The sequence below is a fragment of the Mandrillus leucophaeus genome, unplaced genomic scaffold (assembly GCF_000951045.1).
Source record: "Mandrillus leucophaeus isolate KB7577 unplaced genomic scaffold, Mleu.le_1.0 Scaffold100, whole genome shotgun sequence".
Lineage (NCBI taxonomy): Eukaryota > Metazoa > Chordata > Mammalia > Primates > Cercopithecidae > Mandrillus > Mandrillus leucophaeus.
This window is the reverse complement of record NW_012098099.1, coordinates 5,504,286-5,524,338: the sequence shown is the minus strand read 5'-3', so window position 1 is coordinate 5,524,338 and position 20,053 is coordinate 5,504,286. Positions and strand designations below refer to the sequence as shown.

At 42.7% G+C, this 20,053-nt stretch overlaps 1 protein-coding gene across 5 annotated transcripts in view; it reads left to right on the top strand.

Annotated features, from left to right (window-relative positions):
- NPSR1 (neuropeptide S receptor 1) overlaps positions 1 to 20,053 on the top strand; it is a 284,313-nt gene that overhangs the window by 221,642 nt on the left and 42,618 nt on the right. For all 5 annotated transcript variants that reach the window (XM_011973102.1, XM_011973089.1, XM_011973111.1 and 2 more), the window contains 2 exons: positions 4,076 to 4,277; positions 11,035 to 11,111. In XM_011973102.1, the coding sequence (XP_011828492.1) occupies positions 4,076 to 4,277; positions 11,035 to 11,111 (279 nt within the window). The remainder of the gene's footprint in view (positions 1 to 4,075; positions 4,278 to 11,034; positions 11,112 to 20,053) is intronic.

Here is a 20,053-nt window from a genome sequence, read left to right as displayed (position 1 = left end):
TGCAGTGAGTGGAGATCATGCCACTGCACTCTAGCCCTCTAGCCTGGGCAACAGAGTGAGACTTGGTCAAAAAAAAATAAAAAATAAAAAATAAATGAAAAGAAAATATTTAAAAATGTTCTTCTGACCACTAATTAAAGAATTGCAAGATTGAACATTTGGATACAAACTTTTACCAACCACGTAACAAGATTAAAAGGAAGAATTATCTAAGTATTAGGAGAATATAAGGAAATAGGTACTTTTATTGTTACAGTGACAGCCATAAACAGTAGGCACTTTTGAGGGAAATGTAACAATATTTGTCCAAAGTTAATAGTTCTTCTGTTTCTAAGAATTTATCCTAAGGAATAACTAGAACTGGGAAAAATAGATGAATATAAATTACTTATAACAAAAAAATGGAAAACAACTTAGATAATAATAGGCTACTGATACAATTGGAGTACGGTATAACCTTCAGAAAAAAATATTATTTATCAGTACTTTTCCAGTTGTGCTTCCCACACTGACTCCCAGAGGGCTCATTTTGCTGGCCTGCTCCAGGACAGATCTGGGAGTTGCTGACTGTCTCGGTTTCAACCGAAGCTACCTGAGCTTTCTATATTTTCTGTACTGGGTTCAAGATAAAATTGTATTTGAAGAAAGGATCTTACTACCTGAAAAAAAAAAAATGCCACTTGTACAGATTGATATTTCTTAACAGGAAAAGATGGTCATAACAGGCTTTTCAGAGGAAAAAAAATAGGTTACAAGGTAGCATCTGTATTGTGATCTCATTTTTAAATGTGTAATCTGTGTATTATATATGCATGCATTATCAAAATTTAAACTTGACGTTGCTGGTGGGTGCCACTATGGATTTTTTTCCTTTTCGCTTATTTTTATTTGCTAGTGTTTCTGTAATTAATATGTGTAACTTACACGATTTTATAAAAAGGTAAATTAGTTACATGGAAAAGAAGAAGGCTAAGCAGCAGAGACATGCAGAAATGGACAAAAGCACGTGGAAGAGGGAGTCTGACTTTCCGGGGGTGAGAAACACGAGACAGTCTACCTCATATGCAAACCTGCATTTCATCTGTTCGATCCTGGATCCTTCAGCCCTGAGAAGTCACTCTTCATGGCAAATGGGCTCAGCTGCCTGGAAGGCCATCAGTCTCCCTGCTGTGGCAGCTGTGTCACAGCCTAAGAGAGTGGGGCTTTCCCAGTGCAGCCCAGCACCCGTATGAGAAAAACGGCTCCAAGCCTGTACCCTGCTGGGCCTTTGGGGAAACATCTTTGGAGACCTTGGTAAAGTCTATTCAAAATTATGATGCTATACTGTCTTAATCTGTTTCCCTGTGCATCCCTCTCAAAAGTGAATGCACTGTTTACCCATCAAGTGGAAACTGGGTGGGGCCCAGGAGTCACATGTTGCCCTTAAAAGTGTCCTGGGACCTACAGAAGAAGATAACATTAGAATTCTAACCATTGAAAGAACAAGAGCACAGGGGACAGCTACTAATGTCACCCAGGACCATAGAAACACATCAGGCTTCACACCCCCACCATCAAGAAGAACCCCCTCCAGTCCTACCACCTGCCCACTTCATCCCACCCTGCTTCTTTCCTAATCTGAACTCCCACTGCTTCTCTCCACCCCCGGTGTTTCTCTATTCCTTAGGGGACCAGCTCCCCTATACCATCAACCTCCTAATGGGAGGCTGCCCCCACTTCCTGCCTCCTGAGGTGGCTGATTCCCCTAAGACATCTCAAAAGGATGCCCCTCAACCTTCCTTTCTAGATACCTCATGGCCTGGTGGTGGTGAAGACATTTTCCTACCTTTCTAGACCACCTCCAGGCCATTTCTCCTTCAGTATTGCACACACATGCCCGCTCTGTTTCTCTGATGCTCATGCTATCAGTCTAGACTACCTTTTACAATGCCTTCCCCATGCCTGTGCCCATATGGCCAAGGCCCTCATCCAGTGAAGATGTCGACACTGTTCTCAGTCTCTCTTTCACCTTTCATACTGTCCTAATCACAGGTGACTCGATGTCTACATAAACTAAGTCTAGTGAGAGGGCTTCACATGATGACTCACAGAGCTTGACATGTTCCCTGTATTTGAGAGCATTGGGGACCGATGACTACATCACACCTGAGACCGTTGAAGAGAGGCTGGTTGGCGCTGTGGTCCTAGCCCAGGGGGCTGATGTAGAATCTGCATTGCGAAGTTTGCCTGAGGCTGTTAAAAAAGATCCTGCCCCAGACATTTCTGCCAGAGAGAGAGGCCTCCCTGGAGGTCACCAGGGAGGGTGGAACGTCACTGCCCAAGTCAAGCAAGTGGCCACCAGCGAGACCCCACAGGAGAATTTCCAAAGGACCCAGAAAAGTTCCTCAGGGGACCAAGAATCAGCTTTGGATGCAGCCAGGCACAGAGAGCACAAAGCCCTCTGATGACAGCAGCAGTTAAGCGAGAACTCTGTCCTCTTCCTCCTCCCTGGTTCCCTGTACCCCAGCTCTGGAGAGACCCCAATGTGGATAGCGACCTGGGGGAGGATGAGGACTAGCAGATGAGGATAGAAAGCAGAAGGGCTGGTACCTCTGCTGGACTTCCTACTTGAAGCAAGCCCACCTAGGGAGAAAATACTTGAAATCCTCTTGAGAATTTGGGTTTTTTATTGTTGTCTAGGATTTTAATTACTAATTTTTATGTAATTAACTAAATTGACCAATGTTTACCACTTAATGTGTCTGTCACCTATGAGTCATCACTAACATCAAGGGGCTTGAGTTTCCAAACACAGGCAGGAAAACCTCTCCCCCTATCCCCAGTGGATTACCAGTTGTATGTAAGGAACAAGAAAGACCTTAATCAGATTGCTGTTATAATTCTACCCCAAGACTCCTGCTTGCTCAGCGGGCCATGACAACTCTTTTCTACATGAATCTAGTATCTCTTTTCAGTGCGTATAATTCAGCAAGAACAGAACCCTAGATATTATTCTCCTAAATATTTCAGGTTTGGATTTTAATAGAGTCCCTAGTTTCCTCTAGATTTTTCTCACTTCTTATAGCTCCTCGACCGGAGCCAACACACTGTTCGAAGACACCACCTGACTCTACATTCCAATCCCACCCAAAGACACATGCCTGCTTTCCAAGTTGAAAGTAGGGGAGCAAGGTGGCCTCCTGTTTCTGGAAGAAGGTCCCAGAGCCAGTGAGCACAGAAAGCCCAGCTAGGTGAGGGATTAAGACGACAGCTTCAACAACAGCTTGACAGAAAGCATCACATCATAACAACGGGTGTGTTTTAAAGGTGCTTGATTATATATTAATTGTCTCTCTCCAGCCCCATCATAACATGCTGAGATGGCCAGAGCAGGTATTTTTTATACCAATTTAAAGAAAAGATGAGGCTGAGACTGCATGGTTTAGCCAAGGTCAGAATATTGCAACCGAAATCCAGTGTGCAGACATAGCTACCAGGTTTCTGGGCTGGTTTTGAATGCGCCTACTCTCCAGAACAAAGTTCAGTGTTCTTTCTCAGCCTTATATGTCCACCCATGTTCCTACCAAAAAAAAAAAAAGAAGGTTCCTTCCCATTTGGCAAATAATTCTCAAAAACTGTCCCAGTGCTTTGCAGTGCTGGGTACAGTGAAAGGATGCCATGCGGACCAAAGCCTGTAGCCCTGCCTCGTAATAAAAGAGTGACTGCATATGGGTAGACACAACTCAGCATTTGCACCACAATTTACTAAATGTACATGGTACAGACTGAGCTCCCTAATACTGCAAGAATGGATGCGTCAACATCTCAAGTCAGATGGGGAAATCAGGAAAGAAGAAGCACCAACCTTAGGCCAGGCAATGTGCTAGCTTCTGTTCAAGCTTCCCTTTATAATCTTCACATCGACTCTGTATGGAGGTACTGTCTCCCTGTTTACATATGAGGAAACTGAGGCTCTGGGAGGTTCTGTGAAGTCCAGGGTGGCTGCCCCACAGTGATCCTTTTCTATAGCAAACTCCATTGTGCTCCTCAAAATGGTTGCCACATACCCAGACATCCCTCTCTTCTCTTTGGGCAGAAAAGCAAGCCAAGGTCCTCATTGTGATTGCCTGGAGCCTGTCTTTCCTGTTCTCCATTCCCACCCTGATCATATTTGGGAAGAGGACACTCTCTAATGGTGAAGTGCAGTGCTGGGCCCTGTGGCCTGACGACTCCTACTGGACCCCGTACATGACCATTGTGGCCTTCCTGGTGTACTTCATCCCTCTGACAATCATCAGGTAAGAAGCTGTCAGGCCAGGACCACACAGGGGGTGGTTGGGCGGGGGGCCTTCCTGCTTTGCCAGCTGCTGCTCTCGTCCCCTACGGGCCCATTTTTTCTAGTGCCCTAGGGGGAGCTGGCCAGGCCACAAGATTTTATGTGTAGCTACTATAGGGTAAGCCCAATTTCTTCAAAGTAGAGTAAGGAGAAGGGAATTAACAATTACTGGGTATACAGGGCAGGCATTGCGCCAAACAGCTAACAATTATCACATTAGCCACAGTACAACCCTGTGAAATAATTACCACTGTCCCAATTTAATGAATAATGAAACTCAAGCTCAGAGTGGTTAAGTAACTTACTCAACATCAAACAGGATTGATATCCAGGTTTTTCTGATTTCATACCATATTATTTCTTTTATATCTTGCAGCTTTCCAAATACAAGGCAAATTACAACTTATAGGGATTTTGTAAATGAAAAGATAGATATACTTGAAACAAACTGAACACAAAACTCAGTATACACTAATATGCTAAATTGTGTATGCAGTGGAGTCACATAATGCCAGGGAATATATTTTGGAAGCCACCATTGAAGGAGGAAATGATTCAGATAGGATAAGGGAGAAGTGGGGAGGAAGCAGACTCTGATGACCAGAAATCAGAGTGAGTGTAGGGGCAGAGTGGACAGGTAGACAGTGCCAATGGGACAGAAGTTGGCAGTGAGCTCCTTCCAGTGGCTGGGGGAGGCTCAGTTGTGAATGACCTTGGCAAAAAAGTAGTAGAGTGTCCTTTGTCCTGCAGCCAATGGTGAGCTGTAGATGGTCTTTTAACAGAGATTAGCACAACAACCTGGTCAAGGTAGGGTCTCACTTGGCCATGTGGCAGGATCACCCTCTGAAATGGGCTCTGCATGTGTGGATGGGGTGGGAGACTACAGGGAGAGACCTGGCACATTGTGTGTATTCTTGAGCCACGATGATCCTGCGCCTTTTGAGTACCTCTAAGCCAGCCATAGTGTGTCATATAACATATCATAAGCAAAGGAAGATCAGCCTTTGTTTTTGATAGTGTAAAGACAGCTGTGATAAAAATCTTTGTACTGAAAACTGTACATGAGTCTCTGGTTATTTCCTCATAACTCATTCTCGTGGAATTACTAGATCAAAGGTGTAGATCAAAGATGATGCACATTTTAAAACTTTTGATGCATAGTCACAAGCTGCCCTTGAGAAAAGCTGTATTATTTCTTGGCCTGTTAGCTAAGATCACTTGTAGAAAAGGTATATTCTGGGCAACACCATACAAGGGCTCTTGTTTTTTGCTTCCCTGATCCAATGGAAGGTAGCACTATTTCCTTACTAAATCTTTGCCAACCTAAGAGTTTAAAAAGTATTTCATTGTTTTAATATGCATTTCTTTAATTACTAAGCTGGTGGCATGCTTTTCAAGTGTTTTCTGATATGGTGGGAGTCACCTTTTCTTGCTCATTATTCATCTTTAGTCTCATAAAATACTATAGCTGGGAGAAATGTTATCCATCATATGGTCAAACCCCTGAATTTTTCGTAAGAGTAGAATTAAGACTAAAAGAAGTAATTGCCTTGCCCCTACCCCCGCATCAGAGATTGAGATGGGCAAGCACAGAGTGACATCAATAGCCAACCCAGCAGCCTTTCCGAGATGGGGTGTTGTCCAGTCATCTCTGCTGAATGGACAACTTAACACCTACACTTTATTTTGACTTATTGCCCTCCACTCCATCAAGCTGAGCTTGAGAGGAAGTTTGAAGGAGAGAAGGTTATTTAGACAACCACCCAAGGTAAGTAATAGGCAAGTGAGCCGGAGCGGTCAGAGAGCATTTGGAAGGAAGTGGCTTGTGTCACCCTGAGCAACTGAGGCATCGATTTCAGTGACAGTGCATGTCCTGGCTTCACTGCTGATTGATTTCCCATCAGTTCAAGAAATGAGCTCCAGTCAAAGTCCCTGCTCAGCACAGCTGATGCTGCAGCACGTGGACCATGCAGCTCAGGTTGTCCTGCATCTATGATTTCCCCATTCTTTGGGCTGCTTTTTCCACCAGGACTTCTCCTTGAACTTGCCTACAGGATAGCCAGTGTGTTTTTTTTCATGTCCTTGAAAGGGTAAAATACAATGTGTTTGCTGATTGAAGGACATGATTTCAAAAACTGGTTTCCCTCAGCTCTCACCAAACTAAGGCCTCTGTAAGGCCTGATCCTAGCTCCTTGCTTCTAGCCGTGACAGTCATGAAAACTCAGCCATGACCTCCAGCCATCCTTGAGCTTCTCTGAAGCATTTCCTACCTGACAAGAGGCTTCTCTTTCATCACCTTCCCTCTTTTGTAGCTCCCCCTGGTGAAGAAAGAACTTCTGTCTGGGGGACTAACATCCTCCACCTCCTTCAGCAACAACTGTCTTCTCAAACAAGACCAGGCCCTGGGGGGAATTTTGTGAGGAACTTGTATCCAACGAGTACCTGGCATAGGTGCTACAATTTCATCTCAGAGATAAGGTCCAACTCTTATTCTTTCTTTATTGCCTATATTCTGGCCCCCGGGCTCAATGCTGTGAGTAAGGTTAAATTCTTCATTTCAAGCTTAAATAGACAAAGAAAATAGCTCAAGGAAAGTGTTCACTCATGTTGTTTACCATGCCTCATTGTCCTTCATGCATGCTACATATGCTACATTTACCAAATTGATAGAAAAAAAATATCTTAGTTGTTTTATTTTGCATTTCTTTCATTACAAATAAGATTAAGTATATTTTATATGCTGATTGTCATTTTTTTTTTTTTTTTGAAGTACTTCTTAGGTTGATGCAAAAGTAACTGCGGATTTTGTCATTGAAAGTAATGCTACTTTTCTTGTTTAAATGTTTTTATTTTCTCTATTCTCTATCTTTAGAAATATTATATATACAATAATCTTTTTCTTTTTGCATATGTTGCGAATATTTCTCCTAATTTGTCATTTGCCTCTACATTGAGTATGGTTTTATTTTGTTTTCGATTTTTAATAGTAGTGATTGACATAATAGTAGTGATTGACATAATAGAAAAAAAGAAAAAGCACAAATAACTAACTTAGCAGCTTTTCTGCCACAAATACCTCATTGTTTTACTTATTGTCCAGCTTCGTATGCATTCAGTATCTGCTAGGACAAGATCCACTTGTCTTTTTCAAAGATTCCCTGCCTGCTTCACAGTGAGCTGCTGATACCTCACCTGCACTCCCAACTCCAGCTATGGATCAAACACCCCTTTGGCCCATGTGCATCACTCCCATGCCTGAACACTCTGCCAAGCTCACCTTGCCTTGTTTCAGCCAACTAGTTCACATCCTTTGTGTATCATTTCCAATACCAACTCCACAGTAGAGCTTCCCTTGCCAGCCCCGGACCAAGAGGCACCTCAGGTCCTCACTCCTTAACCTCCAACCTCACTTTGTCCATGTCATCATCTAGACTTCATGGTAGTGTGACTGTATCTCATGAGTGCAGGGACTGTGGCCTCTTCATTTCTGAACTGCACATCCAGCACGCACTAAACAGTTGGTGAATATTAGATTGAATGAATAATGCAATAAATTGCACCAAACAACAGATGTGTCATGTCACTCTCTCTACTCCTTCTCTCCCTCTCTCATTCTCTCTCTCTCTGTCTCTCACGCACATACACACACACACACACACACACACACACATGTACACGTGCTGCTAATATAGAAATTTCTGGCTATTTAATGCCTAGATCAGTTTTTGGCATATGATAGCTCCTCCATAAATATATGTGAGAGGAAAGAAAAAAGGGAGAAAAGAAAGAGGAGGGGGAAAGAAAGGGAGAGAGGGAAAAAGAGAGAGAGAGGTAGTTGTATTTTTGGTGGCAAACTCTCATGAGAGCTGTGTATGAATAAAGATGTAGCTCTTCTATCATCCACTAAATCAGGCTCCCAGGAGTTGAAACCATAGTGACTGACAGCAAAGGCAATATGTTGTTTTTCTGGGTCAAAACAACAGGAGTTGTTTTGAAATTCGCTTGACATAACTGTCTAATTGTTGCTGGGGAGGTTATTAGCCCCAGTGTAATTGCTTTACTTTAGCTGTGCTTATTTTCTTCCTACCTAATTGATTTCTCATTCTCTTATCATTTTCATCTCTGTAAGATAAAGGTAGAAGCAGAAGAGATTCATGACCGACAATCACAAAAAAATAAGTGGAAAAAAGCACATTAGTCATGGATCATTGACTTGTCATATGTGAGAAAAATTCATTTATTTTGCTTAGGAAATGGGATCACACTGTGGGAAAGCCTCATGCCAGGTTGGTGCAGCCCTGCAGATAGAATACACGGCCGTGGTGGGTAAAAGGGCCCCAGGGACCTGGCCAGCACTGTCCATGGGCATGAGGTCCAAGGTCAAAGAGGATCACAGGGCCCACAATAAAAGCAGTCATCAAAATGAATAAAGAGAGATTGTAAGGGTCTCCACTAATGCTGAAAACCTGGATGGAGAGGAAGGTACAGATTATGGAGTCATTTTGCTGAGACAATCCACAAAACTTATCCACAATCTGATTGATCAGCTAAAGGAAAAGAGACAAAGCCAAGTGTGGTGACTCACACCTGTAATTTCAGCACTCTGGGAGGCCTAGGCAGGTGGATCTCTTGGGCCCAGGAGTTCAAGACTAGCCTGGCAACATGGTGAAACCCTGTCTCTAGAAAATGTACAAAAATTATCTGAGCAGGGTGGCACACACTGGTAGTTCCAGCTATTCAGGTGGCTGAGGTGGGAGGTCAAGGCTGCAGTGAGCTACGATCCTGACACTGCACTCCAGCCTGGGTGACAGAGCAAAACACTGGTGGTGACAAACAGCAACGCAGATGTCTCTTTGATGCTTGATTGCTACGCTCCAAGAAGTAGCCTGGTTTGGCAATAATACCCTAGTTATTAGGTGTTTGCCATGCTAACTGAAAAGTTGGTACTGGTTCTCACTCATCTGATTGGCCCTAAGTAAAAAGAGGGGGTGACTTAGGCCCAAATCCCTAAAGCATAAGACATTTCTTAACCTTTCTTCTGTGTACATGGTCGACAGTCATAAATATTTGACTTATTGGTTAATTATATACTGGGGTTGCAATTGACATAACCATTAACTTTCCATGGTGGGTGTAACCTTACCTTGCACAGTATTTCTCTTTCTGGGGAAGAAGTTTCCCTGTTTTAGCAAATATTCAACTTAGGGTTGAACTCACTAATAACATTTTTCTCATTTTTTCTTTACTGCAGGCATACAAATTACCAAAAAAAAAAAAAAAAAAAAAAAAAAAAAGTCCCTTGGTAATTATGTGAGAAAGAATGGAGATGCTCCAAAAAGTCCCTGAGCTTTCCTGGAGCACTCCGAAGGGTTCGCTGAGCAAGAATGGGAAAAGGCAATAAGTAGCAGAGATTTTAACATTGCCATTAATTAAGTTATATTCTAAAGATCATTAAAAGCAATTAGTGCTTTGTCAGCTACTGCAAACTGAAGCTTTGATTTTTTTTTAACTAATGATTCTCAAGAGGGAAGACACACAGTTTTAAAATAAAGCATTGCTGTGTCCCAAAGTTTTTTGCCAAGGTGCTTAATGTAGTCAAAATATCAAGTAATATTAAAGAAGAGTAGTTTTTATATTTATCAAAGAGTACCCAGGATACAAAACTTCTTGACACTTTTGAATCATTAACACTTTGTTTTCCTGTTAGGTACAGATTAAATCATGTAAGAATTGGTGTGATATAGTGTAAAATAAATAGACAAGAAAGAGGAGAAAGGAAATTAATCCCCACTAATTTTCCAGCACTGTACTTGGCACTTTAAATATTGTCACATTTGATACTCAAAAAGTTCAAGAGGTCTGTATTGTTAACACCATTTTGTAGAACCTCAGTTGAGGCTCAGTGTAGTAGTTATCTATTACTCCTTTACAAATTACCACAAACCTAATGACTTAAAGCAAGATACATTTATCATCTCACAGTTTCTGTGGGTCAAGAATCTGGCCATGGCTTAACTGGGTCTCCTGCTCAGGCAAGGCAGTTATCAAGTTGTTTATCCAGGGCAGGGGGTCATCAGAGGCTAGAATGGAAAAGGCTCTTTTCCAAGCTCCCTCAGATCCTTAGCGGAATTCATTTTCTTGTAGCTGTAGGGTTCATGGCACCTTGTTTCTTCAAAGCCAACAATGGGGAGAGACACCAACAAGACAGGCGCTACACTCTATGTAATCAGTCCCATCCCCTTTGCCACTCTGCATTGATTAGAGGCAAGTCACCTGCTCTTCCCACACTAAAGGGGTGAGGATCACACAAAGCCATGAATGCCGGAGTCAGGGATCATAGACGTCACTTAAAAGATGTCACTAAAGTTAGGATTGTACAACAGATAAGTAGTAGAGGAGACCCAAGTCTTTTCTGACTCTAAGGCCTGTTTTTGGATTCTAATCACAGCTCTCCTTCAAACCATTTGGGTTACCTTGAGGAGACTGCATAACTTTACCAGGTCTTAGCCTCCTCACTTAAGACAGAAGTGACTCCATCCAATGGATCCTCATGGTCACTTTCAGTTGTGATTCTATAAACAGCAAGTATAGGGGGACAGGCATGGTGAAAAGATTCCTCCCTTTGCACCTTGCACTCGGGGAGGTGGAGTGGTCTTCTCTGTGTCCTCACAGTAGAGATCCACCAGCCACTTTAATACTACCTTTGGTTCTTTCTACAGCGTCATGTATGGCATTGTGATCCGAACTATTTGGATTAAAAGCAAAACCTACGAAACAGTGATTTCCAACTGCTCAGGTAAGTCTCTACTCTGCATGGCCCAATTCTTAGCTAATTTGCTTCTCCAGAGGTTTTCCTCTAGCAAATGTGAGCTGGGGATTCCTTGATACACGAGCATACAGGATCATATCAGGACCCAGCCGACAGACCAGACCCACCAAAGGCTATCACAGGCAGGTTCTGTCGTTCTCCATGTGACCTCCCTGAAATTTAGGAGAAGGAAGGGGGCACTTTGGACCTGGCCAAGCTATGCCAGCAGAGAGTTAGCCTTTGAGCTAGGATCCAAGGGTTACCCCAGGCTCAGTTCTGGCAAAGAAGCACCTTGGAGGACACAGATATGAAAAGAGAGACTGTCCAAATCACACCTTCAGCAAAGATGAGGATAGGCTTTTCTGATTGGCTTGAATTTGCAGATACATAAAGCTGCCATCTGTCCATAGAACAATCCTGGACCCTAAGCCAGCAAAGGCGCGGTGGTTCATTCTTTCCCAGCTGCCCTGACACAGGGTTTGAATTGTCAAACCAGATCAAGCCTAAGACCACCTACTACAACCTTCCCCCAAATTCCTTCTCAGTAAACCTGAATGCAGAGCCCAGGACTCTGAGCCCTGGAAGCCTGTCCTGCTTCCCAGGAAAACATTACTGGACCTGACCAAGGTCAATCTGGAGAAAACACAGCAAACCAAGGGACCAAAAGAAGAAAGGGCTTCTAGTTTTCTGTTTGTTGTAATGTCATAGCTCTGTAGAAGGAGACTGGATCCGCTCAGGTTACACAACCCTCCCATTCCTTGTGCACACACATACATACAACGTAGGCTCATATACACAAATACACACACCTTCACACACTCAGTCTCACACACACTAACAATGCATACTCACAACTATATGCACTCACACAAGGACAACAAGCTGTACCACAAATATCTGGAATAAGAAGAGCTGCTTTCTGTTCCAGATGTGCCACAAAGAGCTGTGCCACCTGGCAAACTTACATAATCCCCGGGCTCCAAGACGTTAAAATAAGGGGATAGACTGGATTCTCCCTAAGCCCTCCTCTTTTCAGACTGTGAGTTAAATTTTGTTGGACCAAGACAGAGCTTATTTTCTCCCTCTCAAAGCTACTTTTTCCAATAAGACGGTGCAGCCGCCAAGAGGATGCACACGTATTATCGGGCACTGATAACCTGTGTCTTTTTCCCTAGAAGAATGAGTAGAGATATGTAAGTCTGGGTTCTCCACCTGAATTCAGTTCAATTCCTCTGTGTTCTTCTGCATGTCAGGAGTGGTACAAGGGACTGGGAATGACAAATGAATGAATAGCATGGTTCCTGACTATAGGCAACTTACAGTCTAGGGCCTTGGGTCTTGGCCCTGGCTACACAGTAGAATTACCTGGGGAGCTTTTAAAATGCACTAAAACCCAGACACTATTCCCTGATAGATTCTGATTCACTCCATCTGGAGTGGGGCATGGACATCATTATTTCGGAAAAGCTCTTCAGGTATTTTTAATGTTCAACCAGGTTTGACAATCTGGTCCAGTGAGACACAGAGTCATAGGTGGCTGACCTTCACGCTGACTGACCAGTGTAACCAAGAGATGTGCTTAGGCTGCTTGGAAATTTTCAACCCATGAAGACCCAGTCATTCAGCCTGGGGCTAATTCCAGCCCCCATGCAGATCCTAGTGCTTCCCTTCCACTGGTGCAGTCTCCACACCCTGGTTTTTCTGGAAGAGCAAAAGCAATCAGAAAGAATAAACACAAGCGAATTCATTCTATTCAGTGCAATTGGCTTTGGTTAAAAGTTAGAATATTTGTCTGAAAAAAAATTGGATGAAGGCATCCTTCCTCTATCAAGTATCAAATAAATTCTGTAAGTATTATAATTATAATACTATAATCATTGAAAGAGAATTATATGGACAGGAAATTCCAACAGAACAGAAATGCTAAAGGAAACCTCAGGAATTTAGAATGTGATGAAGTATTTTAAACTGATAGAGAAATAGAAACTGTTTAATTACTAATGTTGAGACAACTGCCCATATGGAAATAATCATATATTAGATTGTTGTATCATATGCTACAAGGAAATACACTCCTTATGAAAGGAAGAACAAAAGATAGAATGAGGGAGAAAGAAAGAGTGAGGAAAGGAAAGAAAAGGAAGGAAGGAAGGAAGGAAGGAAGGAAGGAAGGAAGGAAGGAAGGAAAAGAAAGGAAAGGAAAGATGGGGAGAGGAAGAGAGGCGAGAGGGGAGAAAGAAAGAGAAAGGAAACAAATATAAGAAATATTGTTTATAATCATGAATAACTGAAAAGATCTGAATACCCTACAATGAGGGAACTGAGTATAATAATTATATAGCCATACAATTAAACACTACAGCTCAAAAATTATTATATAGAGTGCACTTATTGCCATAGAAATATTTCTCCAATATAGTACATTAAGAAAAAGAAAGCAGTATGGTATCCCTTTTATAGATATGTGCACATATTTTTACTTAGCAGAATATATATGTGCATGTATAGATAGATGATAGCTAGAGAGAGAGGGAAATGGAAATTGCAATTATCTCTGAGTGGTCGAATTTTAGTTGATTTTTATTTTCTTCTATTTTTCACTTAGCCATATGTAAAAATTTTCTACAATTACCTAAATCATATAATTGAAACAATAGCCCTGTGGCCCTTTAGCCTGAGTAAACAGCCAATATTATCCTAGATGTATATATGTATATTCATTTTTTAAAACCATCAACTCAGCACCCGCAAACATATTTGCCATGCACTTCTCTGTATAAACGTCATGCTTAGACCCTCTAAGGCCCACTCAAAGCCATCGTCCATTCATCTCTCAACACCAACAGAGAAGACAGAGGGACAGACGGAGCACCTCCTATCAGCCACTGCTAGGTCTTTTCCTTGTGTTCTTCCCTTTAACTCGTTTCCTGTTTGCTCCATTTCACCCATGGCCCATTGCCCATTTCCCATTTAACTCATTTCCTGTTTGAGAATACTGCACTGGCAGTGAGCTGTGCTTTTTTTTTTTTTTTTTCTAAACAGGAAATGAGTTAATCCACAACTCTTCAAGGTGGTGTTACTGTCTCTCACAGACAGAAGACAGGCTCAAAGCTTAAGCAGTTTGCTTGTTTTCACAGGTAGCATGTGACACAACTGGTATTCAAATACACACATATTGAGTGCACACATAAAGACAAGACTTTTTAAAAATTAAAAACACAAACTCGGGGTCTTGTGTGCTGCTTCCCTTCCAGGACGCTCCCTCTAGAGCTCTGCCTTCAGAGAGCTATTCCTACCTCATCTCCTGAAGGTTTTGTTTCGATATATTTAAAATCTAAAGGCTGAGTCATGACTGGCAATGTGGAGACCAATTTTGTGGAGGTAGCCGAGGTCTTCCTGTACTTTCAGACGAATCAGATTGGTATAAACCCCTGTCGTGTGATTTCTGCCAATTCCGTGGGTCTGACATGCTCCTCCCTGCTTGTCCCTCTGAGCACTCACTCTCACTGTCTCACCTCCTACAGCTCTCCTGTTCCCTCCACAGCAGCACCGCCCTTGCTCACCACCTTCCTCAGCATGCCTCCCCCCAGAGAGGCTAAGTTCCTGGTTCTCTCCAAAGTTCCCATGTCTCCTGCTACTGCATATGCCTGTCCTTGCACTCTTGGGCTCCCCTGACTTCCAGTCCTTGAAACCGTACAAAGCCACTTAGAGCTCTGTTTCCCACTGATACAGAGTGTGCCATTACTCCCTCCCAAAGGTGGAAATGGCTACCGCCACTTTTTGTTCTTTAATATAGTTTTATATCTCCATTATATCTATTTTTTAGTTACCGTTAGTGACCTCATCCTGGAATGAGGGCAGCTGGTAATCTCAAAAGCTTATATGCTCTCTATATCTTATTCATAAATGGAACGCAGTTGATTTCCCATCTGTCATTACAGCCAAGCAGCTCTGGAGTTGGCAGGTAAATGGGATCTCCAGCTGGGTCCGCATGCCAGGATTATTGCTCATCAACAAGGGGACATTAGCCATGATTAGTGTGAACAGAAGCTCACTTTGTAAACACTGGCTGAAAAACTCAAGCCATCCTTAGTGCGAGAACCACTCTTCTTGCTGACAAATATGTCTATTTTCTCCCAGTCAAACGCTGACAGAAAGGAAAAGAAAAAGAACTGTATCATAAATTATCTAAAGACTTTCCCATAAACAAGCGTGGATGGCAAGACATGGAGGAGACGGGGTTTCCAATCCTGTATGTTATCTTTCATAAATGAGCATATTATTGATGTCCGGGAGGATTTACTTGTGCAAACTAGAACATTTACTACTGCATGGGAGCAGGAGATTGGGCAGGTATACCCATGGAACAGACAAATTTCTCATTATAACTATGTCTAGCTATCATGGCTTGGCAGATATGATTCATGCTATATCCAAATTCCATGTTTTTAATTAAATGAGGCACACTAGAGTGAAGGAAAAAAGCTACAGATTAGGAATTGGGTTAGAGTCCTATTCACTTTCTATCTTAAAAAATTTAAGAGAAGCCCATTAACTGCTGTCCATATCAGCTTCTTCATCAGTAACTGTGAATAAAATGACTCCTCTACAATTAACTACATTTAATAAAAGATGTGCCGGAAAAACATAAAGATACAAATAAATGACGCTTATGACATGTTCGTGGATAGTAAGGTTCAATATCATAAAGACGTTGAATCTCCCCAGCTGATCTACAAGTTAATAAAGTTCCAAACAAAATTGAATTGAAACATTTTATTGAGCTTCACAAGCCTATTTTAAAATAGACATGGAAAATTCAAGAGCCATGAGTAGCCTAGACATTCCTAGAGATGCAAAACAAGGTAGAGAAAGTTTGGTTTACCAAATATTGAAAGCATTATAAAGTCAGAGTGCGGTACTGGCACAATAGACAAATGGAAACCTCAGTTTCCTTGCCATCTGCTGCCTGCCCACGAATCCAATGCCACATGTTTCAGGTTTTCATTAAGACAGCACCGCATATGAGGTACCAATTTCTACTTTAGTAAGAGAAACACTAGCAGCTGTGTAACCCAAAATATCAGTAGACTTAACCACATAGAAGTTTATGTCTTAATTAAAATCCAGTTGGCAATAAAGACCAGAGGGAAAGGCATTGTTCCACACAGTCATTCAGAAATTCAAGCAGGTGGAGATTCTGCCACACTTAACAGAGGGCTGCTAAGGTACCCCTCAGCACCTCCCTCCAGCAGGCAGGGGCGGGGGAAGAGAGAGTGGAGGACTGCTCAGGATAGGTATCTGAGCCAGGTTTGGGGATGGCAGACATTGACTCTTAGGCAGATCTTAGTCACATGACTACACATTGCTGGAAGGCAAGCTGGGAATTGTAGTCTAGTTGTGTGCCCTGAGGAAACAGGAATGAGTTTGGTGAACAGCTCATCTGTCTTTGCATAATTATTTTAGGCTGTCAGGGCTCCTGCTTCTGCCTGAGCTGAGGTGCTGAGGTACAGAAAGGGCTATCTGATGGGTTAGTGAAATCTCATATCTAGCTATAATTTACGGTTGGCTCTGGGCTAAAAAACCTCCTGAAAAGGAACTCAAAATGCTTTCCTACTTGAAGGTTCAGATATATGCAGCATGTCCAGCTAATGGGGAGAGAGGGAGTACCTCAGATGACTAGAAAGGGACAATAAGATCCCTGAATGTGAAAACATTCTGGAGAATACAGAGTCAGGCACAATGAGTGTCTTAAGGTCAAAGGGAAATGTAAGTTCTGGGTCACAGAAGAACATTCCCACCTAACCACTCTAGCCACTTGTCGGCATCTAGGGAGGAAAACGCTGTGTGGGGGGCTAAAGAAGCTGAAACTCTTGGGAGTTCAAGTGAGTCTGCTGCAGGCCCCTGGAATAGCACAGCACAGAGGAGAGAGGCCATTCCCTTGCTTCCTGGCAGAAGAACTTGGACAGCAGGTATCGCAGGGAAGAGCAGTGGTGCTGAATAACCCACAGCCCAGGGACAGAACTGAGGCCCTGAGAGGGGAACAGAAGAGCAAAGCAACTGCCCAGGGTCAAGAGCAATAATGAAGAGGACTCACAACGTTGCTTTGAAGTGACTGTGGCTGTGGAAGCATCTGGTGCCCAGCCGGAGCCCCTCAAGAGGCAGTCCTTGGCAAAGAGGAAGTCTGGGTGAAGTGACCTGGGGCAACCCAGGGCAGCTGCAGCGAGCTTAGAAAGCAGGATCCAGATAGTGTCACCATAGAGGCACAGGTGGTGGCCTGGGTGGATCCTGGAACATTAAGACACCTCCTTGGGTCTCTCAGAAAAACTAGAGGGACAAAACCCCCTGGGAAGAAATGGACCGCAGTCCCGCAGCTAAGCAGATGAGACCTAATGTGCTTAAAATACTGAACTGATGATTTCAGGGGGATATTCAAGCTGTATTAGTAAAGAGAATGTTACTGTTCAAAATGAATTTCAAGTTTTAAAAATTTTAGAAATCAGGAAAAACTGCTAAAAAACTTTGAAGTTTTTAAAAATCAACCTAACATACACAAAGTTTCTAATATAGGAAGCATATTTATTTTAAAATATTTCCAGTTAGACTTCCTTGTTTCTAAATAAATCACCTGCACTCACTATAAGTTCAAAGATGAATTCCCCCCACCACCTCCCAGGAAACAATTCTGCTTCCATTTGGAATCCCAAGGTGCCAACTGCTCCCACTTCAGGTGCTCAGCCTGCATAAATAATGGGTTCCCAGTGGCTCTGTAAGAGGCATGTGGTCTTGGGAAGATGAGGAGCCAGAAATGGCCATTTGGAGACTAAATTTTCAGCATGTGCCCCCATTAGGGATGTACTCTGGAACTAAAACAGTCCACATCAGTGTGCTTCTTCCAGTCCCAAATCGAATGGACCTGCCACTTTCAGGCTACCCAAGTTATTAATGCACGGTGACAGCTGAATTTAACTGTTTTTCACTGCAGCTCAGCGCCAAGGCCTGAGTAGAAATAATCCTTTTATCTCCCAATAAAGGAGAATTACTGGCATTTTGTAGCTCAGCTCTCTCTGAAGGGCCATCTTTAGAAGCTAGAGGCTTTGCATTTCCTGGAATGGTCAGATTAAAGATGCTTTTCTCTGATCTCTGGGCAGGTAGTTGATTATATTGTCACCCAGTTGCCCTGTGGAAAGCACTGCAGGTTTCCATTTTAAAGGGATTTCAGAGCACAAATGTCATTCTCAAAAACTTTTCTGAAAGACCAACTTAGTCTTCAGAGCCATACTGTTTAGGAGCCAGCTGTTGCCTAGGAACAGCCAGTAGGGATGCTTTGAAAGAATATAATTTGGTCTGCTGTCTTCTTTACTTGCCCCCCATGGGTATAATCTCACCTGGATCATTTTCTGCTGTACATAATTCTTACACAGATAACAACCTTATATAATAGACAATCAAATGTAGTAATACCTTCTATTCACTTCCATAAAGATGGCTCACCTTCCACCTGAAATACTGATAAAACTGCATTCATCTCAACTGATAAGACATCTGACATCCCATCATGGGGCTTGGTTCCTTGAATGTATTATTTTATGTTAATCTGCAAAGGAACTCTGAATTAGGTGTTCTACACCTCAAGTTTTAAATGGGAGAACTGAAGCCAGGAACTTTAGGCAATTTGCCTAAGGTTATACAGTTTTAGTAATTGGTAGAGATGGAGGATCCATTCCAGTCTGATCTTAAAGCCTGTGTCCTTCCCAAGATCCCATCCTGGAAATCAAGGTTTCTCGCCTTTGACACCTTTGGCATTTTGAACTGGATAATTCTTTGTTGTGGGGGCTGCCCTGTGCATTGAAGGATGTTTAGCAACATTCCTGGTCTCTGCCCACTAGATGCCAGTAGCACACATTCACACACAATCGTGGTGATTAAAAATGTGTCCAGACATTGCCAAAAGTTCCCTGTAAAGCAAGATCACCCCAGCGGAGAATCACTGCTCTAAATGTTCTGAAGCGTTTGCTTTCTTACAAGGCTGAGGTTTCGTGGTCCCATGAAATGCACAGAAGAATCTGAAGACCCTGATGATATTTAGGAGTGGCCTTACAGGGTATGCTTTAAGAAATATGAATTAATTATAATTAGCATTTTTTCTTTGTACCTAAAGAGCCCCTATTCCTGTTACTCTTGAAAATCATTTGTCCTCTGCAATGAGTAAATGTTCACACTGCAAAACCACTCAGAAACTTCAGTGGCCTGCGGCTGCCTCAGGAGTTCAGCCCAAGCTCCTCAGAAAGACATTCAAGGCCTCCCCAGTTTGCCTTCAGTTCTCTTCTCCACTCTCAAACCCCACGTATTTGTAGGTTACAGCCAAGCAATATGACTCACTGTGGTTAAAACGCATCCTACGTTTTCTTGTTCCATGTCTTGGCTGAGGATATTCACTCTCTGCCTCCCACCTCTCCTGATCCCACGCCACATCCCGCCTTTGTCTTGGAATCCTTCTTATGTCATTTGAGTTCACTTGATGCTCTCTGCAACTCCCACACAGCCTCCCCAGCACAGTGGTGGAAGGATGGGTCTCTCCTCTGTCCACAGTTGGTTTCTGTCTTAGTCCATTTTCTGCTGCTATAACAGAATACCACAGACTGGGAAATTTATTTAAAAAGAGATTGATTTGGCTTATGGTTCTAGAGGCTGGGAAATCCAAGAGCAGGGCACTTGCAACTGGCAAAGGTCATCCCATGGCAGAAGACACAGGGTGAAAGTGAGCACCCAAGACAGAGAGAAAGTTAAGCCAAACTTATCCATCCCATCAGAAGCCCTCTTCCACAATAATAGCAGTAATTCATTCATGAGAGCCAAGCCCTAGTGGCCTAATCACCTCTCAAAGGCTCCACCTCCCAATACTGTTACAATGACAATTAAATTTACAC